This window comes from Acanthopagrus latus, chromosome 24 (assembly GCF_904848185.1).
Source record: "Acanthopagrus latus isolate v.2019 chromosome 24, fAcaLat1.1, whole genome shotgun sequence".
NCBI lineage: Eukaryota > Metazoa > Chordata > Actinopteri > Spariformes > Sparidae > Acanthopagrus > Acanthopagrus latus.
Genome location: NC_051062.1, coordinates 12,636,132 through 12,660,819, shown reverse-complemented (window position 1 = coordinate 12,660,819; position 24,688 = coordinate 12,636,132). Strand labels below are relative to the sequence as shown.

At 42.3% G+C, this 24,688-nt stretch overlaps 2 protein-coding genes and 5 long non-coding RNA genes across 8 annotated transcripts; 3 read left to right on the top strand and 4 right to left on the bottom strand.

Annotated features, from left to right (window-relative positions):
* Window positions 1-1,407: 1,407 nt before the first annotated feature.
* LOC119015290 (NLR family CARD domain-containing protein 3-like) lies at window positions 1,408-8,650 on the bottom strand (the record flags this gene model as incomplete). The annotated part of the gene is made up of 7 exons (XM_037091144.1): window positions 1,408-4,193; window positions 4,285-4,331; window positions 5,288-5,461; window positions 5,907-6,080; window positions 6,179-8,024; window positions 8,185-8,416; window positions 8,561-8,650. Coding segments are annotated over 7 exons (3,123 nt in total), but the record flags the coding sequence as incomplete, so codon positions are not given.
* A 4,938-nt stretch (window positions 8,651-13,588) lies between these two features.
* On the top strand, window positions 13,589-14,805 carry LOC119015320. Its single transcript, XR_005073291.1, has 2 exons — window positions 13,589-13,723; window positions 14,360-14,805. It is a non-coding gene; the product is annotated as an uncharacterized LOC119015320 (long non-coding RNA).
* Window positions 14,806-15,061: 256 nt separating this feature from the next.
* LOC119015299 lies at window positions 15,062-16,588 on the bottom strand. 2 transcript variants are annotated; one of them, XR_005073261.1, is made up of 5 exons: window positions 16,565-16,588; window positions 16,199-16,304; window positions 15,749-15,940; window positions 15,505-15,613; window positions 15,062-15,080 (listed from the first exon to the last, which is right to left on the bottom strand). It is a non-coding gene; the product is annotated as an uncharacterized LOC119015299 (long non-coding RNA). The 2 variants fall into 2 exon arrangements; XR_005073260.1 differs by lacking the exon at window positions 15,062-15,080 and adding an exon at window positions 15,303-15,422.
* Window positions 16,589-18,953: 2,365 nt separating this feature from the next.
* LOC119015322 lies at window positions 18,954-20,540 on the bottom strand. Its single transcript, XR_005073293.1, has 2 exons — window positions 19,708-20,540; window positions 18,954-19,558 (listed from the first exon to the last, which is right to left on the bottom strand). It is a non-coding gene; the product is annotated as an uncharacterized LOC119015322 (long non-coding RNA).
* Window positions 20,541-20,698: 158 nt separating this feature from the next.
* On the top strand, window positions 20,699-21,836 carry LOC119015301. Its single transcript, XR_005073263.1, has 3 exons — window positions 20,699-20,805; window positions 21,055-21,286; window positions 21,698-21,836. It is a non-coding gene; the product is annotated as an uncharacterized LOC119015301 (long non-coding RNA).
* Window positions 21,472-24,391, bottom strand: jagn1b (jagunal homolog 1b). The gene is made up of 4 exons (XM_037091127.1): window positions 24,236-24,391; window positions 23,523-23,620; window positions 23,033-23,105; window positions 21,472-22,039 (listed from the first exon to the last, which is right to left on the bottom strand). Exons 2-4 carry the CDS (start codon window positions 23,609-23,611, stop codon window positions 21,650-21,652), a joined length of 552 nt encoding a protein of 183 aa, XP_036947022.1. The 5' UTR covers window positions 23,612-23,620; window positions 24,236-24,391; the 3' UTR covers window positions 21,472-21,649.
* Window positions 21,825-22,944, top strand: LOC119015300. The gene is made up of 3 exons (XR_005073262.1): window positions 21,825-21,967; window positions 22,150-22,225; window positions 22,338-22,944. It is a non-coding gene; the product is annotated as an uncharacterized LOC119015300 (long non-coding RNA).
* Window positions 24,392-24,688: the final 297 nt, after the last annotated feature.

The following is a 24,688-nucleotide window of genomic DNA, read 5'->3' as shown; positions in this document are numbered from 1 at the left end:
AAAAAACTTGCTAAAAGTAAGTTACTTTTAACCAGATGTACAGTAATATTTGTGAACTTTGTGATATTTACATCGCTTGTAAAAATAACAACTAAATGTTAAATATAAGTGTAGTGGGTGAAACTAAATATTAAGCTAATATGCAAATGTACACTGCCTGCAAACCTACAGTGACTGTGACAATAAAACAGCAGCTCAGTTTTTATACAGGTGAATATGTGACATGACCTCATGCAGCCACAAATATTTTGTAGTTGCTGTTTAAAATCCATCACACCAGAGTCTAATTTATGCTGTCACATATTTATATGACAGCTGTGTGTAAAGTTTGGATGGAAAGAATCAGTTTTCATGAGAAAGAACTTTTGTGGCTTCTTACTTTCAGTTTGAATTTGAGTGAAGGAAGTGTTTAATGAAAGTGGAGAGGCTGGAATAGTTTTAAGTTCTCTGCCCTCCACATCTGATGACAAGTTAACAAACAAGTCGACTTGGTTTGTTGGCACGACTTCACTTTTAACAGTGATGGTCGACTCAAAGACTCAAAAACAACACTGTTTCTGTTTCTTCACTTGTTTCTTGGATTTTCATGAAAAAAGAGAATACAAGTAAAAATTAGTATCAAACTGATGGACCTTGTAAAATCCTTCAGCTGCACTGCAAATACTCTGTGAGTTTGGAGTGTTTTTTAACTGGAAATCTCCCAGAATTGATAATCTTTTAACAATATGATATTAATATATATGTACAGTCAGAGACAGTTTTGAGTGGACAGTTTGATTTTTCTGTTTATAATGTTTTTATACAAATATATATAAAAACATTTAGTTTTTATATATATATTATTTAGTGAGTTTATGTTGCTAACTTGTTAGACTCAGTAGTGAACTGGCTGCTTTTCCATCTCCAGCTGAAGCTCCAGGCTGTCAGACTGTCACCTCTGAGCTACAGAGTGCTGTTAGGAGACAGGACGGACACACAGAGACGTCTTTGACAGGACGTCAACACTGTTGATCCTTCACTCTGCTCACAATGTTGGCTGGTTAGCTGAATGTTAGCTGGTTAGCTGAATGTTAGCTGGTTAGCTGAATGTTATTGTAAAGTTAAATCATATCTTACCTTAAAGGACTGACAGCAGCAGGTGAGAGGAAACACAGTCCGTCCTCAGCTGCTGACGGTCTTTCAGGTGAGCTTCATCACAGGAGGAGGAGCCCAGGTGAGCTCTCACACTCTGTGTACACGCCCTGATGCCTGCTGGGTCCTAGTGCTCAACCCAGTGCCCTGAATCCCAAACCGTTTCATTCCCACAAGATGCTAAAGTTTTATTTTCATCACAAATCTTTAGATTAAACAATAATATTGAGACTTTATTTTTTATTTTTAAATGCAATTTTTTAAAAACTGGTCAGAATCTCACAGCTTCTACATGTTTTCATTTGGTTTAAGAAAATATTTGTGTTGCTCAATAACAGGCATAAATGAGTCCATTCAATGTGTTTCTGATGTGTATAACTACAGTGTCAACATGTGAAGTTACTGAGAAACACTTCTAATCCTTTAATGACTGTTTTGATTTATGATTTGGGAAACAACGAGTCATATATATAATATTTATCATCAATTGTTCATTTGTGCTGAAACTGAAGTGAAACAGTGAAGATAAAGCAGCAGTCTGATGAAAAACAGCAGGTGGAGGAAACTGGCCGTCCTTTCCTTTGCAGGGACAGCAGCTCGGTGCTAACTTGTTCTTTGGATTGTGTAGTTAGCTGGTCAGCTCTGCGTCGCAGCTCCGGCGCTGACTGATCTGGAATACTGGCAGGATCTTAAATCGCTGCTGTGAGGAGAAGTTCTCTGAGTTTTGACGACCTGGTCAGTCACACTTTTGAAATCCACAAATCCCCCCTTAGGTCTCAGGATGCTGCTTCACATGTGATCCTGAGAGCAAAAATCTACTTGTATAATCCACAGTTTTAATGAGTTCATCTGTCAGTTCATTAATGTTGGTAACATCTGGGCGGTTCAGTAACCAGCTGGGCATCGGCTCAGTCTCTATCTTGGCTCAGCAAGAATCATGAACAGAACATCAAGATCAGAAGTTACACAAAGAAAAAGAAAACCCAGATTCACCTTTTCAGTTTAGTCCATCGGGGTTTAAATATTTAGGTATTAACTTGACTTGTTCTTTATCGAGCCTCGCATCTGCTAATTTCACTCCCCTTATGTCAACGATTACATCCGATATTCAAAGATGGGGTAACCTCCCCCTTTTATTAATTGGCAAGATCAATGTTGTTAAAATGAATATTTTACCAACATTTCTATTTTTATTCCAGTCAGTTCCTCTTTTTCAGACAAAATATTTCTCTGACTCACTGGATAAGATAATCTGTTCTTTTATTTGGGGTGGGAAATCACCTCAGGTTCATTAAACTTTACTGCAGAGATGCAGACTTGGAGGACTTGCATTACCTCATTTTCTAACTTACTATTGTGCTGCTCACATCCATAAACTTTGCTACTGGTTCAAATCTCCTGAATCCTCTTGGTGTGAGTTGGAACCATCATCCTGTAGGGGATCTTCTATACCTGCTCTACTTTATTCCTCTCCTTGTCACCTTAGCCACATGTTTTTTCTTTATACTGGTCTGAAAGGATTCTGGGCGGGTTATTTTACTATCATGTCCACTGTTCTTGGGGTAAATCTCCAGCCTTGTCCTCTGATTGCTATATTTGGGATTCCTGACCCCTCACTTGCACTCAACTCTACACAAAAGGACATTATAACTTTCACGTCCTTACTAACAAGATGTTCCTTTTCTCTGGCTCTTTATTCAGGATTATTCTGCTGGAGCTGGAGGACGTTGCCGCCCTCTGCTGGTGAAAAGAAACCACAGCTGTTGTGTATCCAGCGAGCTCATATCACACTGTTCAGTCTGTATATATCTCAGTCTGTCACATTTCACTGTTTGTCGTCCTGGAATCAAATGAGGGAAATGTTCAGTGTTGTTCTGAGGCGGCACAATCACTGACATCTTTTAAATCAGCAGGAAATCTTTTATTAATGCTGCCACCACGCTGATTTATTTTAACTGCAGTTATTTACTGCTGCAAAGGATTCTGGGTATTTCTAACCCTCTTAATTCTTAACAAACAGATGTGGGCCTGAATAAGTATGTCCCTTTTCAGGTTTAAAAATCAGCTGAACTACCCAGGGATTGAACCCACAACCTCCAGACTTCACAGCATCACTTCACCATCCTGAGCTGATGAATCAGTCTTAAATGAAACACTTTCTTTGAGCATTTCATTTCTTATCACAACAAAATGATTGTGTGAAAACGACGAGGATTTGAACTGAGGATTTAAACAGTAGAAGCGATGTCATCAGATACTCGTCCTTCCTTTCTGACTGGTTCCAGGCTTGAACCCACAACCTGAGAACTTCAATTTCCGCAATTTAATGGAAGAAGTTTCAAATGTAAATGAAGAATCTTTTCAATCAGTTTGAATCATTTTGTACAAAGTTGACTGATGAATTTATTACAAGACGCTGAAAGATTGATGGGACTGTGATCCTGTACAGACTCAACTGTTCAGCACTGACAATGTTTCTGTGACAGGAGGAGACTCTGCACACTAAACACCACACAGATGCACTGAGGAACCAGAACTGAACCCAAAGAACCCAAATCCAGGATAAAGAGGTTCAGTGAATGTGGTGCTGAAGGTGTGGAGGTGGATCAGTGAGTCAGAGGAGACTATGTAGAAGGACAGAGTGCCAGCAGGACAGTCCACATACACTGCTAGTCTACCGGAGGAGGAGGAGGAGGAGGAGGAGGAGGAGGAGGAGATGTCTGTTTCTCTGTTATTGTGACTGACAGAGTAACGACCATCATAAGAGCACCTCAGACTCCAGGACTGATCATTGTATCCAAACAAACAGTCTTCTCTGTCTCCTCTCCTTCTGATTCTTCTGTAACTCACTGATATAGAAACATCTCCTCTCCACTTGAGCTCCCAGTAACAGCGACCAGTCAGACCAGTTCTACACAGCAGCTGAGCACACAACCAGTCAAACCTCTCTGGATGATCAGGATATGACTGATCCTCCTTCACATGTGTCATCTTCCTGTTGCTGTCAGACATTTTGACGTATCTGCTGACTGTGTTTGTGTCGACTGTGAGCTCACAGGAATCTGATGGACAGAAAAAGACAAACACATCTGCAGTTATTAATATGTCATCAGTGTGATGTGTTTTCATGAATGACAGTAAAAAGACACTCACACTTCCTCAGACCTGGTGTCAACCATCGGACTCCAGCAGGCTCCACCCTGAAAGGAGGAGGGGGGTCAGAGCAGCACATCCTCTTTCAGCATGCAAACATGGACATCACATGACTCTCATACACAGAAACACAATCTGTCCATCAGGCTGCTTCTCCCTGTTCTCCCTGAACCTCTTCACCTCTGCCACTCTCCTCACACACTGAGAGTGAGCCACAGGATGTTGGTGTGTGTGAAAGTAGACCACAACATCTGAGAACACACACAAATCTCTTGTTGGATTTATCACTTCATCTTTATTTTATTGGATGTTGTTGCTGTTTCCTGTGGGCGACCTGACGCTTGCTGTTTGATCCAATGTCAACTTGTGCTCATGTTTCTATATTATAGGACTTTTGGATTTGGACGTCAGAATTTGGACGTCAGAAATGTCATAATGTATTGTCGTCCTCAATTTCCACCACAAGGTGGTGATATAATCAAGGAAAGTGCGTTTTGGATTAGAACTCATGCACTGTGTTGCACATTCAAACACCTTATATCCAAGTGTTCACTGAATTGTGCTGAATCTTGCCATTTCCTCTGTTTTTTTCCCACAAATTCACGGCTCCACCTTAAAGACTCACACAGAAAGCCGACGCTGCGGCTCCTACAGAGGCGTGACGGTACATGTCATGATCATGATGTCTGTGTGTTTTCAAGGTGTTTCCCCAGTGTCCTTCTGTCTCAACCCACAGATAGTTTATAATCATATGGATGCTGTTATTGTGTGTTGTGATTGAGATCCTGACCCACCAAACATCCTGACAAAGTTAAATTTTTCGCTCTAAATTACATAATTAGACAATTACCATCAGTAAACTCTATGGTGTCTGATTGCTAAAAGTTTTTGATTCACCCCTCATCGCCTCCGAAAAATTCAAACAGAGGCAGAGGTGGAGAATTGGTGCAGCAGTGTGAATGGGGCTACTGACTGTCTGTGGCTGCAGCAGGACTCTTCATACCTGAGAGTGTCCAGTCTCCAGCCTGGATCCTCCAGTCGAGCAGACAGCCGCTTCACTCCTGAGTCTCCTGGATGATTGTAGCTCAGGTCCAGCTCTCTCAGATGGGAGGGGTTGGAGTCCAGAGCTGAGACCAGAGAAGTACAGCCTTCCTCTGTGATCAGACAGCCTGACAGCCTGCAGACACACAAAACAACACACATCACACATCAGCCGAGGGTCTGAAAGATTCAGGGCACACCTGTGTTTAAGGGTTTAACATTTATAATATCATTTTCAGAGGTGGAAAGAAACCGTCTCCCCATTCCACCTTTGTAACTTTAACACCAACAGTGAGGTGCAATATTGACACAAGATTCCTGACTTGAAGAGGCAGTGTGAATGATCTCTGTCTCTCTCTCTCTCAACCAAACCAGTTGAGACAAATCATGTTCCACCACTTAGTCCGGCTCAGCTCAAGGTTTCTGCCTGTTTAAAGGCAGTTTTTTTTCTTGCCACTGTGTCAAATGCTTGCTTATGGGGGAAATGATGGGTCTCTTAAATAAATTTAATTATATCAGGTGTATGATCAAGACCTACTCCAATTGTTAAATTACATAAAATAATGAAGTAAAATGTTGACCTGAGAGTTTCAAGGACACAGTGTGGACTCTTCAGCTCAGCAGAAAGTCGCTTCACTCCTGAATCCTGCAGGTTGTTGTTACTCAGGTCCAGCTCTCTCAGACTAGAGGACTGGGAGCTGAGAACTGAGGACAGAGCTTCACAGCTTCTCTCTGAGAGGTTACAGCCACTCAGCCTGGATAAAGGATAATGAATAAAACAAGAAAATAATAATTCTACTTGGGTCAATAACAGCACATTTACTGCATCCTGAAGAAACTTCTCCACACTTACAGAGCTTTGTTGGAGGCTTTGACCACTGGCAGCAGCCTCAGAAGAGCCTCCTCTGAAGCAGAGTATTTCTTCAGGTCAAACACGTCCAGATCTTCCTCTGATGACAGTAAGATGAAGACCAGAGCTGACCACTGGGCAGGAGACAGTTTATCTGTGGAGAGACATCCTGATCTCAGGTACTGTTGGATCTCCTCCACTAGAGAACGATCGTTCAGTTCATTCAGACAGTGGAACAGATTGATGCTCCTCTCTGCAGACAGAGTCTCACTGATCTTCTTCTTTATGAACTGGACCGTTTTCTGATTGGTTTGTGAGCTACTTCCTGTCTGTGTCTGTAGACCTTTTAGGAGAGTCTGATTGGTCTGCAGTGAAAGACCCAGGAGGAAGCGGAGGAACAAGTCCAGGTGTCCATTTGGACTCTGTAAGGCCTCGTCTACAAAACTCTGAAGGTGCTGTGTCAGTGCAACTTCGTTTTTTCTTGCTTCAGACTCCTGGGAGTTGATGGGATGTGTTGGTTTGTCACTGAATAGTTTAGACCACCAGGATGTTGACTGCTTTTCCTCTGCCGGCAGATTGACTCTGGAGGAGATGAATGTCAGATGGACATGAAGAGCAGCCAGAAACTCCTGAACACTCAGATGGATGAAGCAGAACACCTTGTCCTGGTACAGTCCTCTCTCCTCTTTAAAGATCTGTGTGAACACTCCTGAGTACACTGAGGCTGCTGTGATATCGATGCCACACTCTGTCAGGTCTGATTCATAGAAGATCAGGTTTCCTTTCTGCAGCTGCTCAAAAGCCAGTTTTCCCAGAGACTCAATCATCTTCCTGCTCTCTGGAGTCCAGTGTGGATCTGTCTCAGCTCCTCCATCATACTTGACCTTCTTCACTTTGGCCTGAACCACCAGGAAGTGGATGTACAGCTCAGTCATGGTCTTGGGCAGCTCTCCTCCCTCTCTGGTCTTCAACACATCCTCCAGAACTGTAGCAGTGATCCAGCAGAAGACTGGGATGTGGCACATGATGTGGAGGCTTCGTGATGTCTTGATGTGGGAGATGATTCTGCTGGCCTTCTTCTTTCTGAATCTCTTCCTGAAGTACTCCTTCTTCTGTGGGTCAGTGAACCCTCTGACCTCTGTCACCACGTCAACACACCCAGGAGGGATCTGATTGGCCGCTGCAGGTCGTGTGGTTATCCAGAGGCGAGCAGAGGGAAGCAGTTTCCCCCTGATGAGGTTTGTCAGCAGCACATCCACTGAGGTGGACTCTCTAACATCAGTCAGGATCTCAGTGTTGTGGAAGTCCAGAGGAAGTCGACACTCATCCAGACCGTCAAAGATGAAAACAACCCGGAACTCTTCAAAGCTGCAGATTTCTTTGGTTTCAGTGAAGAAGTGATGAACAAGTTCCACCAAGCTGAACTTTTTCTCTTTCAGCACATTCAGCTCTCTGAAAGTGAATGGAAATGTGAACTGTATGTCCTGGTTGGCTTTGTCTTCAGCCCAGTCCAGAGTGAACTTCTGTGTTAAGACTGTTTTCCCGATGCCAGCCACTCCCTTTGTCATCACTGTTCTGATTCGTTCGTCTCTTCCACGTGAGGCTTTAAAGATGTCTTCTCGTCTGACTGTTGTTTCTGGTCTGTGTGGTTTCCTGGATGCCGTTTCAATCTGTCTAACCTCATGTTCATCATTGACCTCTGCAGTCCCTCCCTCTGTGATGTAGAGCTCTGTGTAGATCTGATTCAGAAGGGTTGGGTTTCCTGCTTTCGCGATCCCCTCAAACACACAGTGGAACTTCTTCTGAAGGTTAGATTTAAGTTTACGCCGACAAACTGCAGCAAGATGTTCTAAGTGAAGACACAACAAACAAGGTCATTAAGTTATTTATAAAGAATATATGTCAATTTCCCCTAAATTTTGTATACATATAAACAGATTCATCATCATCAGACTTCAGTAATCGTCTCATTGATCCATCACATCAAATCTTTAGAGAAATCCTCTTACTGCTCTGCAGACAGTCAGCCAGCTCCTCCTGCTTCATTCCCCTCAGGAAGTGAAGTGTGATCTTCAGAAATGCCTCTCTGCTGCTCCTCCTCCTCTGCTCTTCATCCTCACCGTCCAACACCTCATCATCCTCCCTCTGACTCTCTAAGCATTCTGGGTAATCTGAACTCAGAACCTTCTGGACCTTCTTCAGTTCGTTCTTCACAAAAGTGACAATGTTCTCCTCCAGCAGCTGGAACAGAATATTATGTGAATGACAACATTTAACATCAGATCCATGTTGGACAGATTCACCACTGGTCTGTAAAGTGCAGCATGGAGATTATTGTGAACAGACTGGATGTAAAAGTAGTTCATAGTATGTTCATGTACAGACCATAAATATGGAGTCCAGGTGTGTCTGATGCTGCTGGACAGACGGACCTCTGGGAACCTCTGAGCTCTCCTGGTCGACTCTGTGGAGGAATCATGAAGAATCAGCCACATTGTGTCTGTTCACTCAGAGACAAACACAAGCGGAAGGTCATGTGGAAGAAGCCGCATATCCCTGTTGTAATAAATGAGGAGGAGGCAATGATGCTTGAAACCTCCATGCTGGTTTTTTTGGGTGCAACTGAGTAACAAGCTAAACTGATCAGACAACACTGAAGCCTTCGACAGGAAAAGACAGATCAGGCTGTTCTTTCTGAGGAGGCTCAGGTCCTTAAATGTTCTCGGCTGGTTTGGATGTTGTATCAGTCTGTGGTCCAGCTGGGAAGGTGGCATCAGCAGCTGTGATACAGACAAACTGAATAAGCTGGACAGGAAGGCTCTGTGTTGTGGATGGAACTGGACAGTCTGGAGGCTGGTGCAAAACTGACACACCACAGAACAGTGATGGGAAAACACTGGTTCATGGTGCATTCCTTTACAAGCCGGAGGTCAGTAATCCTGTCTTCTAGTCTAAAACAGTCCCAGTCGATCTAATCAGAGAAACATGGACGCTCGCTGCAAACAGGTGTTTGAATGGAAAGTCTGTGAACTTCAGATCAACTACAGCAGCTGATTTTACAGTTGAGGACACTTTGAGAAAAGACAGGAGGAGTCGGCTGCTAACACATACTGTCAAAGACTGAGACTGAGCTCAGATCAACTGAATCAAATTGAAAATAACAACTACAAACTGTTTTAACTGCATGTTTTTACAAATAATCACTATATGAAGTCAAACATGATGAAGAGGTTAAATCATCAGAGAAATGTTAAACTGGACTGAAGAGATGAAGACTGGTTTCACATGTGAGAAGATAAATGTAGTTATTTGTTTCTATACATTTTATATCTAATCAACTGATATCAGTTATCAGAGTTTTTTACTCTTAACATGGGTTTCAGTACCGGCCCCATGAGGTCCAGATGGGTCGGGCCCTTGTAACATCAGATATAACACACAGCTCTTCCTCTCCTCAGCAGCAGGTCAGATTTCAGCAGGAGGTGAGTCACTGCTGTTTGTCCACAGGTAATAATAATACTATTCCTGCTCTGACCTCCATCATCACTGTGAGAACATGAAGACCATCAGGACAACTGGTCAGACTGGATTTAATGAGGACAAACATCAACAGAGAGCAACCTGACAATAACTTACTGTCTGTCTGACGAAGGTTCTTGTTTAAAATCTCATCCATTGATCGGGACAAGCAGGATCTGATGAAAAAAACATGAATCAGGTAAATGTAACAGCTCACCTCTTGACAGCAGGAGGTTGTTGTCCTTTAAAATCAATGAACTGATCTTTTGACCAGTCACTCTTGAAGGACACACAGCTGGGCTCAGGACCATATTCAGGTCCAGGTCCAGGTCCAGTGGTTTTAGAGGGAGGGCCTCCCTCCTCTCTGTCTTCACACTGATTCATGCTGCTCATCTCACACACACTTTCATCTGGAGAGGAAACACAAATCATTCATCTGCACATCAACTGAAATCAGCCTTTGGCTCAGAAACACTCTTGAAGGACAAAATGTCTGAAAGTCGACTTCCTCTTCTAACATTTAAACTCAGAGCACATTATTACACAACTCACTGACTCTATTAATACATATTTCACTAAATGGCTGCTGCAGGACATCAAACCAAAACTAAATCATGTCATTAAATCAACTGAATTCTGTTTTTTACTGTTCTCTACTAATAAAGTCGCTCACAGCAGTGATGTGAAATCTGGAGACAAATGTGAAAATGTCTTCTGACAGAAAAGAGACAGTGGACTGATCCAGGACCTGTCTTCACTGATCTGCAGGAAGGACAGTGATGTCATCATGTTTTATTTCACAATAAAAGACTTTTGTCACACAGTCAGTGAATTTTATTTATGTCATTTCTACATAAACATTAGGACTTTAAAGGGTATAAAAACAGTCACTGCCCTTCTGTTCATGACTGTGGAGACTTTCTGTGCAGCTTGGAGTGTTAAATAACTGATTAAAAACAAATACTGACAAGTTGATTTAACCAAGAGGCAGAAATTGTTCTAATAACCTGTTGTGTTATTATAAAATATGAAAGTCTCAGGTGTGTTTAGGTGGGTTTTGTCTGTAGAGGCTATGACGTCTCTCACTGACGTCACGTCTCCTGTCAGAACATCAGCTGCTGGACTTGGATCAGTCCACTAGATGACGTCATGACGCTGTGGCGGAGTCAACACACGTTTCTCTGATATCTTTTAATCTAAAAGAGTCAATCCGGTCATCTGATTTTTATTTAAAACATTTATCTGCAAAGTAAAAATTAGAATCTCTTCCTCTGAGAAGTAATCAGGAGCAGAAATACTCGAGTGACGTAACGGGCCTACTTTAAGTACTAACACTGAGAGCCGACGTGTTCCTGCTGACTGCTGCTCAGTGATGAAGTTCTATTTGTATTAATGAAATAAACCTTCAGACTCCTGGATGTCCTCTTACTGCCTCCTCATCAGTCCTGGACTGTAAATACAACCACAGATTATTCACCGACACCAACAGTTTGGTGCGTCAGACACTAAATGGCGGATGTGTGTCCGGACGCTCCGAGTTTAAACTCGTTTGTTTGGAGAAATAAACAACCGAGCTTCACTTTTTGTGCTGTTTCCGGTGTAACAATGAAAAGCAGCGCTTGTGTTAGCGAGTCGAACAAGACAGATTCATTACATTACCTTCAGCTGGAGGTTCAGACGGGGAAAACTATCTGCAACACACCTGTGAGAGAAAGTGAAACTGAACTCTGAGGAGGAAACACCCAGAGAGGCGTGTCAGACTGGGAGTCTTTCTGTTACACTTAGGGCGCTGCAGCACGACGATGTGTAATAATAACGCGTTGGAGTAACAGGTTTGCTGGAGTTGTGCTGTTGTCCTGACTACTTTAACTGTGTGGCATCTCTTTATTTACTGCAGCAAGGGATTGTGGGTATTTCTACGCCTGTTTATTCTCGGCCAACATACGTGGGCCTGAATAAGTTTGTCCCTTTTTTATTCACGTGGACATCAGGTCTAAAAATCACCTAAACTACTCAGGTATTGAACCCACAACCTCAGGACTACTGGTCAGGCTTCTATCAGCCTGAGCTGCTGGATCTGACTGGTGCTTTTAGTTTCTGTCAGATTTCACTGTTTTGAACCTCATTACTCAAAAATAAAATCAATCAAGACTTCAAACTTCCAGCCCTGGTTTCACCTGCTGCGCTAACAGGATATAACAACCAAAGAGTCTCTCAGAGGTTTTCACTCATTCTGAGCAGGAACTTTGGAAAAAGTCAGGAGCTTTTGAGTCTTTTATTTTAAGTGTGATTTTAGAACTCAGACAAACTCCAGAATTGAACCAGGAGTCTCAGAACTTAATGGTAGCACCTTAAACCACTGAGCTACCTGGACATATATCTGAGGAGAGTTTGATTGAATTAAATTAAAGCTCCCACAGAGGAAGACCGAAGACCATCAAGAGACTGGAGCTGCTGATGAAAGATATTCTTCATTTAGTCAAAGACTTCAGACTCTCTGAAAAGTTTTTACTCCGTCTTCTGAGCAGTAACTTCACGAAGAGTCGGGAGCTTTTATTGGACACATCTTTTCTCTGAGTGCTTTTAAGTTTTAATTTTTATGTGTTGGTTTCCAAAAGTCACTGAGACTTATGAGATCAAACTCTTAGTCAAGGTTTGAAGCCACGACCTTCAGTCTTCAAAGCAGCACTTTAGCTTCCTGAGCTAATGAGTTGGGGAAAAAAAAATTCTGTTTCTGAGAGATTTCATTCTTTGTTTTGGACATCAGGTTTATAAAAATCACCTGAACAACCCAGGGACTGAACCTGCAACCTCAGAACTGCTGACCAGGCCTCTATCAGCCTGAGCTACAGGAGCTGACAGATGTGCTTTGTTTCTTTCACATTTCACCCTTTTGAACGGCAACACCCCCCCCAAAAAAAATTCTGTTTCTGAGAGATTTCATTCTTTGTTTTGGACATCAGGTTTATAAAAATCACCTGAACAACCCAGGGACTGAACCTACAACCTCAAAACTACCAATCCAAGTGTCACCCTGCTGAGCTAACAGAACAACAAGAGCAAAGAGTCTCTCAGAGTTTTTCACTTGTTCTTCTGAACAGCAACTTTAAAGAGTCATGATTCAAACGCACAACCTCCAGACCAGCTCATCAGATACCTGAATGTCCTGCTTTTGACTCTTTTATCTGAAGAACTGTCTTCAAAACTCAGACCGAGTCAAGGCTCAAACTCACAATCTCAGAACTTCATGACAGTCCTCCAACACACTGAGCTACCTGGACATCAGGTGTCTGGACCTGAACTTTAGTTTGTGTTTTATTTTGTGCTTTATTTCTTCAAACTGTGGATGTGAATTTTTTTTGCTGTACTTTGGACGATGGTGCGCGACATTAAATGGTTAAATAGAAACATTTGACTTGACTTGATTTTCATTATTGTCACACTTTGCCTCTAACTTTATTTGTCTACCTGCATGCAATGAACATTATCCAGTCATATTTTGATGCACTGTAAGAACCAAAATTACCCGTTTTGGTGAGAAATGACCCAAAGTGACCCGATCATAGTCATAGCGAAAGAACGTGATACTGTTAGCTCAGTTGGTAGAGCAGGTGCACCATGTATAGAGGCTTTGTCCTCTGCAGGGGATCCGGGTTCGAGTCCCGGTCTGGGGCCCTTTGCACCATGTCATTCCTCCTGTTTCCTGTCAGATCTTCAATTAAGCTGCTAATACAGTACTTTGAATTATACGTCAAACCTGCAGTTGCTCAGACTTTCATGATATTAAAACGCTTTGTGTGAAAATAAGCTGATTTGCTGCATTTGCATTTTAACAACACGGTGCTTATGTGTCAATGGTCGTTTTGTCAATAAAGCTCGTTTGAATCGAGTTGAGGCCGTTTGCCCAATCAGAGGTTGAGACGTCACACTTCCGGTCTGTCTCCTATGGCCCCAGTCAGCCAGCAGCTCTCTGTTTGTCCACCGACATGCTGACGGTCGGACGCTTCGTGTGAGCAGCAGATAACTAAAGTAAGTGTTTCATTCATCTGTTCCATGTTTTCACCGGCTGTCTGGATACTTCGCATGTCGCTCCAGCGACAGTAACCGAGCTAACACTGCTGTCCGTGTAGCTAACTAACAGCTAGCTGCCATTAGCTTGTTAGCTCCGCTGTGTTGTGCCGTGAGCAAACCGTTTCAGTGAAGAATGATGGCACTCGGAGTGAAATGAAGCCTTTACTGCACATTTGGACTCACATCATGTTAAATTGAGGGTCAAGAACGCTTCAAATCAAGGTATCCGGCGAGCGTTTTCCATGCTAGCTTAGCAACGCTAGCAAATGAGCGTTGATTGAAAGTAACTCGCTGCAGCTGTGCAGCAAGTCTGCATTTAATCAGGTACAAATTAAACTCGTTTGTGTCTTAATCTCAAACAGTCAGCGACGAAATTAACCAGGTTTGAGTTCCCCAGGTACCATATTCTGCTACTTTATTGTTCCACTCTGCTTGTACATTTGATTTAAACACACATAAGTAGGCAAGAGTTCGACTGAAAGTTTATTATTGAAACAGTTAAGTCAAGCAGCCTTTTGTCTGTACTAGTTTTCCTGCTGCTTTATGACTGAACATGTAACATTTGTGTTAAACTTGTCGTGTTTTTTCTTTCAGATTCCCTCTATGGCTTCTGGAGCGGGTCCGAGAGCGACGGACACAGCCGGCAGCGACTTCCAGCACCGGGTCGCTTCACCCGACCAGATGAGGTCCGTTCTTTTTGCTGTTCCAGTCTCAACCCTCAGAGGGAAGTGAGACTCTGAGAAACATCAGATCCACCTGCCTCATAGGTCTGCAGATGATCATTTTTGCTACTTTTTAGAAGTGAAGTGTTTTGTGCTTAGCTTTAGCATCCAGTGCTAGTACCTGTCTGATATCATGAAATAAAAACACCATGTTTGATTCAGTTGTTTTTATTGAGCCAGAATGTTGAGATGTGCAGTTTGATCCTTTGATGCATTTCATGGAAGAGATAAATTAGCTTCATTTCTAATGTGTTCCAAAAATACTGTGGCATTTAAGTTGATAATTGTTTGACAAAGTGAAATAAAGGTCACAGCTGAAACATGCAGTCAAATGAAGTTTACTGTTGTCGGCAGTAACAACTCATGAATACAGAATTTGAGACAAACACAGGAGACAAATTCAGACTTCTATTGAATTTATTGAAATATGTCACAAGTACCAAATAACTTCCATACACACAACAAATTAACATTTAAACATGCTTAAAATGTAGAATATCTAGAAGATAACACAGCAGCTTTTCACAATAAAATGTAGTTCAGCTGTTTGCACACCATCTTCTACAGGAACTGAGACCAAGATGACTGCTGGTCTGGAAAAAAAAGCTTTGTTAAAATGATTTTAAAATAACTCAACTATGAATGCATTTCCAAGTATAACACTTATACTTGGAAATGCATTCATAGTTGACATAGAAAGTTATTTTAAAATCATTCTAACAAAAGGCTTTTCCCCCAGACGAGTTGTCATCTTGGTCTCAGTTCCTGTAGAAGATGGAGTGCAAACAGCTGAACTACATTTTATTGTGAAAAGCTGCTGTGTTATCTTCTAGATATTCTACATTTTAAGCATGTTTAAATGTTTGTTTAATGTGTATGGAAGTTATTTGGTGTAAAAGACATAACGGTGAGTTCCCTCTCAGGATCTGACGCACCTGGAAGAAGAAGAAACAAAGTTAAAGTTCACTGTTGCAACAAGAATCTGACAGATAAAAGATCACAGGATGGTTGTCAAACCTTTTTTCACAACTGCTGCCTTTTCACCAGCGAGTCCTTCAGGCCTCGTCAGCTGGTCCCAGGGTCGGCCCCTCTTCTCGTGGTGCAGGGTTGCGTTTCCTCTGGATGTCTGAAACAAATTGAATGCAGACAGAATCAGACAGAAACACTACAGGCTGTAGAAAGTGACACAAACCAGCTGAGCCTGGTGTCCCACGTATCTGCTGATGGTTAACGCTGTGCAGCTGCTGGACCAGAGGTTCACCTGCACACAGGACCAGAAGAAGAAATCGGCTCATCTGAGCTTCTGTGAGGACAAAGAGGAGCGACTCCCAAAACTGTTGTGCTCCTCTGTCACCTGTTTCTACATTTCTGTTAGAATTGTCCTGGACTGCTGCCGTCTGTACATGAATCCTCTCGGCCTTTTCATCATTCACACGCTGTAACATGGATGTTGCTGTTGTGGAAACATTAGAAATACATTTAAATCAGACTGGACCGTCTGTCAGCCGGTTCTGAATTCATTTAGCACTCAGCCTGTTGTGGAGTAAAAACACTCCCTATACGGTGAGGCAGGTATTAGTGTGGAATAAAGCTCACATGCAGTCAAACGTGGTTTACAACTAGAGTCGACTGTCCAGGTGACGTCTGCTGCAAACTACAACTCATGAATATATAATGTGGAGCAAACTGTTGGATGTGCAGATAAACTAACCCACCACAGATGATCTGTTAGAGTCAAAAGTTCAGGATTTTAGATTCTGTTCAGTTATTTTATTGAAGATTGAGCGTGATGATTTGGAAACGGTTCATTAGGTTTCCTGTAAAAGAAAACAGAAATAATTAGTAACAAAGGAAAGGAAACTCATAATTGTAAATTCTGCCTTGATTTAACCAACGTGCTCTTTAGCAAGACTTGAAGTGCATCGGAATTGACAGTCGACCATAACGATCATTAAATAGAGACCCAGTGGACCAACAGCCCAACATATGTGATCCACAAGCCAACAGCAGCTCCCAGAATGTGTCCAAACCTAAAGTGGCATCACGTCCACCAACACCAAGTCATGACATCACTCACCTGAGCAGGTACGCACGCCACGCACGCCACACTGAGGAACCAAAGACTGGCTGAGTGGCAGCAGCTCAGCTTTATAGGCTGCAGGTGGCTTGATTGGCTGCTGCAGCGGCCGGCCCCCGGAACGTTCCATTTCTGTGGGGGAGTCTGATTCTCTCTGAACAACTGGAGTTCCAACGCCTCAATTCACTGATTCAAACAATCAGTCAGTCAAAGCTTTATTGTCATGCAGTTTCTCCAGGATCAACAAGACAAACACAAACACACAGTCAGTGCTGAATGCTGCTGTCCACCTGTCTGATCAGCAGCTCAGGTGGACACTCTACAGCTCACAGTTTGATCTCAGGACGCTCGCTGGCTTTTGAAGTCCAGCGCTTAGAAATGAAACCTTGAAAGCGCTCAGAGAAGAGACGTGTCCAGCAAAAGTGTCTGAAGAGCTGGACTCTCTCTGAAGCTGCTGCTCAGAAGAAGGAGTGGAAACCTCTGAGAGACTCTTTGCTTGTTGCTTCCTGTGAGCTCAGCAGGTGAAACCAGGGCTGGAGGGGGTCGAGTCTCCTGCCACCTGAACAATGCTGTGACCCTGGACCGCATGCTACAAACATTTTTATACATTTGAATGTCGTATGGCTTCATAATTTATCTTGAAATGGTTTTATTCAAAAACACATGTTGCAACACGAGCAAACATGCTGGCAGTCTGGAACAGGATCAGCTCCCTGGACAACCTGGACTCAGGAAACACACCTGCAGCCAATCACACAGAGGGTCACTGAAACAGAAACATGTATGAGGGTCGTAACAAACCCCCCGTTAAAACTACTGACAACAACTCAGCAGGAAGACCAGGAATCTCAGGATTACCAGCAAAAATTAAAAGGCTAAATAATAAAGTGGCAAAGTGCTGAAAACGCCCGACAGCTCTGTGGTCAGGGACGACTACAGGAACTGGGAGGAGCCGCCCTGAAACTCTGACTTCCAATCAGCTCCCTGGACAACCTGAAGTCCCTCACACACACCTGCAGCCAATCACACAGAGGCTTGTTGGAACACAGACCAACAATAGAAAAAGTGAATAAATGCTCCTTCATTCATTCTTCAGATGACTGAGATGTGAACACTGTGACCTGCACAAGTTCAGAGCTTCTCCAGCAGAGCCCCAATATAACTCAGTGGGATGAACTCTTAGAGGTCTAGACTTTGTTTTAAAAGCTTGTTAAATCCATGTGCCGTTTAGCTCAGTTGGTAGAGCAGGCGTCTCATGTACAGAGGCTACGGGTTCGAGTCCCGGTATGGCCCCTCCTTTCTGTCAAAGGTTGAATTTTCCACGTCTGCTCCTCTTCATAAGGTCAAATAGAACAAATTCAACATCCTAATGTATCGGACTGCCAGCCAGATACTGAACCCACCGTACTACAGAGTCCACTTCACATTTGGACCTCTTCTCTGGACGCTGGTGACTTTCAGCTTTTTAATCGGACTATTATAATAATTGAAGCCAAAGAAGACTCGAACCCGCAACCTCCGGACTACTAACCAGGATTTTATCACACTGAGCTAGCAGATCTGAGTGATGCGCTTCTTTTCTGTCATATTTCACTGTTTCCACCCACGACCTGAAAACCTGCAGCCCTGGTTTCACCTGCTGAGCTCACAGGAGGACGAGAGCAAAGAGTGCAGTGTGTGTGTGCAGCCACCAGAGGGCGCTCTGCCCCTGCAGATATGTGTTGGGTCTGTTGGTGCTCTGCAGAGAGACAGCATGGAGCAGGAGGAGCTGCCCAAACCAACGAAGAAGAAGGTGGAGGAGGAGGAGGACACACTGGAATGTGTTTTGTTTTTGTTTTTTTTTCAATGAAAGTTTTTATTTAACATTTGCAAAAAGTACAGACATTCAGACAGGACAGGCACTGAGTGACAGACATATAAAAAGGATTTTAAAAAAATCTTAATATAGAAATAATTGTTGTAATTTAAATGAAATAAATTAGTGTATATAAGGCATTTCTTATTTGGGGGTACGTGAAAACGACTTTAGGTATAATAGTGTGCGCTCACTTTTCTTATTTGGCAACAGTTTCAAGGTATCAATATAAAAAATAAACTCATTTGTGAAGACATTAAAGTTTGGGAGGGACTTGGAAAATGTACTCTTGTGGATGTGGAATTTACCTATTAAAATCATGAGGTTTACTGTGAAGCAAATTGATTTGTCATTATATTCGAATTTTGTAATAATATAATATATTTGTATAATATGGGTCTGATTGTTACGGTGTCAACATCTGTCACCTCCTGCTGAACACCAACATCACTCGGACACACAGGAAAACATTCTTCATGTAGAACAGCTGCTGAATTATCAACAATGTCCAAATGATGCAGAACGAGTCAGAGACAGAGTTTCACACAGTTTATAAAGTGGCTCCAACTCAACAACTCACTGAACCAGCGCTGCCAGCTGGGAAATGTAGGATTATCGTACCACAGACATCAAATGATCGTAATTTGAAGGAAATTCATAACCAAAATAACAAGTTTATTGATGCGCTTTAGTCACTCTAGTGTTGAATAGCATCTAACAGGCAGAGAGACAAAGAGAAACAGTATTCATGATAACTGACAAGAAAATAAAGGTCTGGCTTCACATATTACATTTTATTTTCAGAGCAACAACATGTCTCTGTCCTCAAAAACAAAAACAAAAATAAAATCAACAAAAACAGCACTTGTGCAAACCTCAAAGTGCCTGCTAGCAGGTTATAACTTCAAATAAAGTGCATATATAACCTGCTGTATAATAACCTGGAAAAGAGGGAACCACAACAGACAACAGGCCAAGGGCTACATGTGTTTTTTTTTTTTTCTTGTTTTTTTTTTGGAATTAACCAAAAGTCCAACATCTAATGTGGACAAACACTAAGTGGTGTGTAGCCCTGATCGCCTCGGGCTTCATCAGCTGTCCGGTCTGCGTCACGTCACGTCTCCGCCTTTGGCAGTTTTCTGGATAAAATGAAGAAGAGCGGAGAGCAGACTACTGTTTAGATTAATGACATGTTACATTACATGGCAGATGACTAGAACCCTGTTCATCATGTGCATGAAACAGTTCAGGCCATCAGCTGGCTCATTAAATAATGAATGCTGCTTACCTTCAGGTTCAGTCTCCAGCTGTGAGTCCCTGTCTGAGTCTGCTGCACCCTGCTGGGTGGGGGCAGTCCTCTTACTGTTTACATCTCATGTTGTCATGGACCGCAGCATTGTGGTTGTTGGCTTCAAACTGGCACATCCACCTGCCATCTTCACACTCTGTTTTTTTTAATACAGTTCATTGGGCCACCAGCTCTGTCTTCAGCACCGGCAGACAGCTTTGCTTTCCGAGCCTGCAGCAGGTCTCAACCAGCCGGCGAACTGGCTCTCCCGCTCTTTTCTATAGTTTGTAGGCGATGCTGCTCACTTCGACTCTGCCCCGCCGTCTTCTCAGCCTCTCCTCCTCCTCCTCCTTCTCCAGGTTCTCTCATTTTCTTTTCCGCGCCTCTTCCAGACCAGCGCTGCTTCTTCTTCTCTTCTTTGTTTTTCTTCTTTCCCTCGCTCATGGGGGGCGGGTACAGCGGACGATTCAGCCAATCATGACCGTTGTTCTGAGGCAAACGCATGCACGTCACTCGTAGCTCACATTTAGAAAAGCACGATTGGCTGGAAACTGCCTGCTGCCAGCACATAGGTACTGAGCTGTGTCAGTCAAAATCCAATCAGCCAATGAGAATGCTCTGCTGATAAAGCCCCGCCCAAAACGAGACAGAGCTGCAGAGAGAGAAGCAGAGGGAACCTAAACTAAATAATGCATTGTTATAAGAGTCAAAGAACAATCCTTTACACTATCTGACTAATTATTTGATTGCAAGTTATACGTTTTATTTTCGAAATTATTTTTATCTTCTCTCAAATCCCTATTCTTGTTTGACGTTTAAGAATTTGGGTTTGCTTCCTTTGGCACAAATCTGATTCCATTTTAGGGTTTCCTTTTCGAAAAGACAACTCTAAAACTGTACAATCTTTGATGATGCTCACCTGTTCCTAAAAGGTGGAAAACAGGTGAGCATCATCAAAGATTGTGCAGTCTTAGGGTTGTCTGTTCGAATCCCCCATGTGGGATGAGCAGCCAATCAAACCACCTGGAGGCTATAAAGGTGAGCTGCTGCCACCCAGTCAGTCTTTTGTTCCTCAGTCTGGTGTGTGCACCTGCTCAGGTGAGTCATGTCATGATTTGGTGTTGGTTGACGTGATGCTACTTTAGGTTTGGACACATTCTGGGAGCTGCGGTTGGGTTGTAGATCACACATATTCCTCTATTTAATGATAATTATGGTTGACTGTCACTTATGATGCTGCTAAAGAGCACTTTGGTTAAATCAAAGTATAATTTACCATTTATGAATTACTCTTGTAAAGTCACCAATCTGAATTTGTTACTAATTATTTATTTGTTTCTTTTATAGGAAACCTAATGAGCCGTTTCCAAATCATCATGCTCAATCTTCAATAAAATTAACTGAATCTGAAATCCTGAACTTTTGATTCTAATAAATCATCTATGGTGGTTAGTTTCCTGCAGTTTTTCAGGATTGCTGAAGTCAGACGATCCTCCCTGACGCGATTTCTTAGAAATTTTTTTTTTTTTTGGGAAAGTTTCCTGACCGCTGAACTTTTGTCAAATCAATTCCTTTATAGGTTAGTTCTTCTTTGTCTCTGCATCTTCTTCCTGATGCCTAGCTCACCTCCAGATTATATATTCATGAGTTATTTTTTTCATACCAAACATCAGCTGGACAACAGTCGGCTCTAGTTGTAAACCATGTTTGACTGCCTGTGACTTTTATTTCACAGTAATGCATGCCTCACAGGCTGCAAGAAAATCCAGTCTTATTGAAATGTATTTAATGTTTCCAAACATCAACTTACAGGTTACAGTTTTAAATGATTAATGTACAGATGGATGGCAGCAGTCCAGGGACATTTTTAATATAAATATAGAAAAGGCTGACAATTTTGGGAGTTGCTCCTCTTTGTCCTCAAAGAGAACCTGAGATAAGTTTATTTCTTCTTCTTGTCCTGTGTGCTGGTGAACCACTGGTCCAGCAGCTTCTTGCTATAGTAGATCTGCCAGGCATGCACCTGCACAGCAATGACGATCACCAGGTACATGACCGAAACGGCAGAGAAGCCGAAGATGAAGCGGTAGGCTTTGCCGTGCCGATAGAGCTGCTGCGCCACCGGGAACATCTCCATGGAGCCGTAGATCAGTGGGGCGATGCAGACGAGCCCTGTACTGATCATGGAGATAACCAGGTAGCTGATGTTGTTGCGGGGCAGTGCCAAGAAGCAGAAGACTGTCGGGATGATGCTGAGCAGGTAAGGGTACTCCCACTGGTAGGGAGAGGCCACCACCTTGTGGGACACCAGGCTCAGCTGGCTTACTGTCACCTGAGAATGAAAAGACAACAGTCAGAACTAGTACAAAACAAATTGTTTGAAGGTTTGTCAGTTTCTAAAGCCTGTAGTGTCTGATTCTGTCTGCATTTTATATGTTTCAGATGTTTTAGGGCCCAGGGACCAGGAACTTTAAAACCAGCTGACGCCTGAAGCAGTCCACTGGTGAAAAGGTAGAAGGTGAGAACAGATGAGGCATTTGAAAACCATCCTGTAATGAGGAACCAAGTTTGTTTTATCTGCTAATTCTTGTTGCATAACAGTAAACTTTAACTTTGTTTTCTTCTTCCAGGTGCATCAGATCCAGAAAGGGAAATCAGTTATGCCTTTTTTTTCTCCATCAAATAACTTCCATACCCATTAAACAATATTAACATTTTAAATATACTTAAAATGTAGAATGTCTAGAACACAGCAGCCTTTTCACAATAAAATGTAGTTCAGTGTGTCTGAACCCCTCATCTTCTATGCGAACTGTGACTTCTCATATGAAAAAAGGCTGTTTTCTTTGTTACAAAGATTTTAAAATGACCTACAATGTAAACTATTGATGCATTTCCTCATACATTAGTCGGAAATGCACTGATTGACATTGTTACAGAAATTTTAATATAACAAACAGGCTTTTCGGGTGAGAAGTCATATAAAAGAAGGGTTCAACCACACTGAACATTTTATTGTGGAAAGGCTGTTATGTTCTAGACATTCTATTTTTCTCAAGCATGTTTAAATGTTAATCTGGTTTAATGGGTATGGAAGGTTTTTTTGGTACTTGTGATAAAACTTTGACATTTGACTAGAAGTCTTGTTTTTTTTTTTTTTGGTTATTTACCTCTGTGTAAATGTGACTCAATTATACATTTTTCACACCAGACAACAATAAACTTCATTTGACTGCATGTGTCTTTGTCAACCTGTGAACTTTTCACAATACATGCCTCTCTGTATAAGGTCTTTACTCCAACAGGCTGAGTTGCAAATATTTACCTGTGCTGCCATCAGTGCCCAGATCAGCAGGTGGACGATGTTGAGTTTACGGATTTCAGACTTCAAGGCAACACTGCAGCACATGAGACATGGTAGTTACACACTACAATATTTAGGGATCAAATGAGGAGCCCAGTTTTTGTCTGTGTCAGACAAGCTAGGCTCCTCATTTGATCCATAAGTGTGTACAAATGGCACATTTTGGCTGAATTAAAAACTCAACTGAAATAAACATGGTGTTTTTATTTCATGGATGTAAGACAAGTACTGCATGCTACATCAAAGCTAAGGACACTTTTTTTTTTTATTGGGTTACAAAATGAGCAACCTGAAGATGTCAATTTGGGCTCTCTGAAATTGTGACGAGTGCATCAACAGACTAAAGCAATCAATCATGATTATAATCTGCAGATGAACTGATAATGACAGAAACTGTTAGTTGCAGACTACGAGTCCGAGGGACGAGACTTTAGCAGCAAAAAGGACGGACCTCATCTGGTAGTGTGAAGCGACCCGCTCCCGGTGCTGGAAGTCGCTGCCGTCTGTGCCCGTCGCTCTCGGACCCGCTCGAGAAGCCATAGTGGGAATCTGAAATAAAAACATGACAAGTTTAACACAAATGTTACATGTTCAGTCATCAAGCAGCAGGAAAACTAATTCAGACAAAGAGGTTGATTCAGTTTCAAAGAGAGAAGAGAATCAGCTGTCCCAATCATAAACTTCCAGTTGTCCTCTCATCGACATGTTTGTGTTTCTTATATTTTAAATCAAATGTACAAGCAAATGCATTTTAAAACAGAGTGGAACTATAAAGTAGCAGAATAAGGTACATAAGAAAGTCATTGAGTAAATCTAACCTTGATTTATTTCAGCACTGGCTGACAAAAAGCTCATTTGCTAACGTTCCTAAGCTATCATGGAAAACGCTTGTCAGATGTCTCGATTTGAAGCGTTCTTGCCATTCAGTTTAAGATTATGTGAATCCAAATGTGCACGTAAACGCTTCATTTCACTCCGAGTGCCATCATTCTTCACTGAAACGGTTTGTTCACGGCACAACACGGCGGAGCTAACAAGCTAATGGCAGCTAGCTGTTAGTTAGCTACACGGACAGCAGTGTTAGCTCGGTTACTGTCGCTGGAGCGACATGTGAAGTATCCAGACAGCCGGTGAAAACATGTAACAGATGAATGAAGCACTTACTTTAGTTATCTGCTGCTCATATGAAGCATTTAACCGCCAGTTTGTTGGTGAACACACAGAGAGAGCTGCTAGCCGACTGGGTCCATCCGAGAGAGACCGGAAGTGTGACGCCTCGAACGCTGATTGGTCGAACGGCTTCAACTCAATTCAAACGAGCTTTATTGACAAAACAAACATTGACACATGAGAAGTGTGTTGTTAAAATGCATATGCATTATAAAGCAGGTTATTTTCACACAAAGTATTTTAATCTCAGGTGCCTGATCACTGAGAATATTTCAGTAGAGATGATGAGGCAGATGTGGGCCTAAATTAAAGGCAACAAATTAATTTGGAAGGAATGGTAACTGCAGGTTTGACTTTTGACCTGATGTTGAAAAGGAACAGTGATTTTATTTTTAATGTAATAATGTTCATTTCATGCAGTAGACAAATAACGTTGGAAGCAAAGTG

What these genes read in the sequence shown, in the direction of transcription:
- jagn1b (XM_037091127.1), bottom strand. Translation starts at nt 23,611, where the DNA reads ATGGCTTCTCGAGCGGGTCCGAGAGCGACGGGCACAGACGGCAGCGAC. An exon ending in GCTTCACACTACCAGATGAG is followed by an intron (nt 23,106 to 23,522) that starts GTCCGTCCTTTT and finishes CATGTGCTGCAG; the next exon opens with TGTTGCCTTGAAGTCTGAAA. An exon ending in GGGCACTGATGGCAGCACAG is followed by an intron (nt 22,040 to 23,032) that starts GTAAATATTTGC and finishes TTTCATTCTCAG; the next exon opens with GTGACAGTAAGCCAGCTGAG.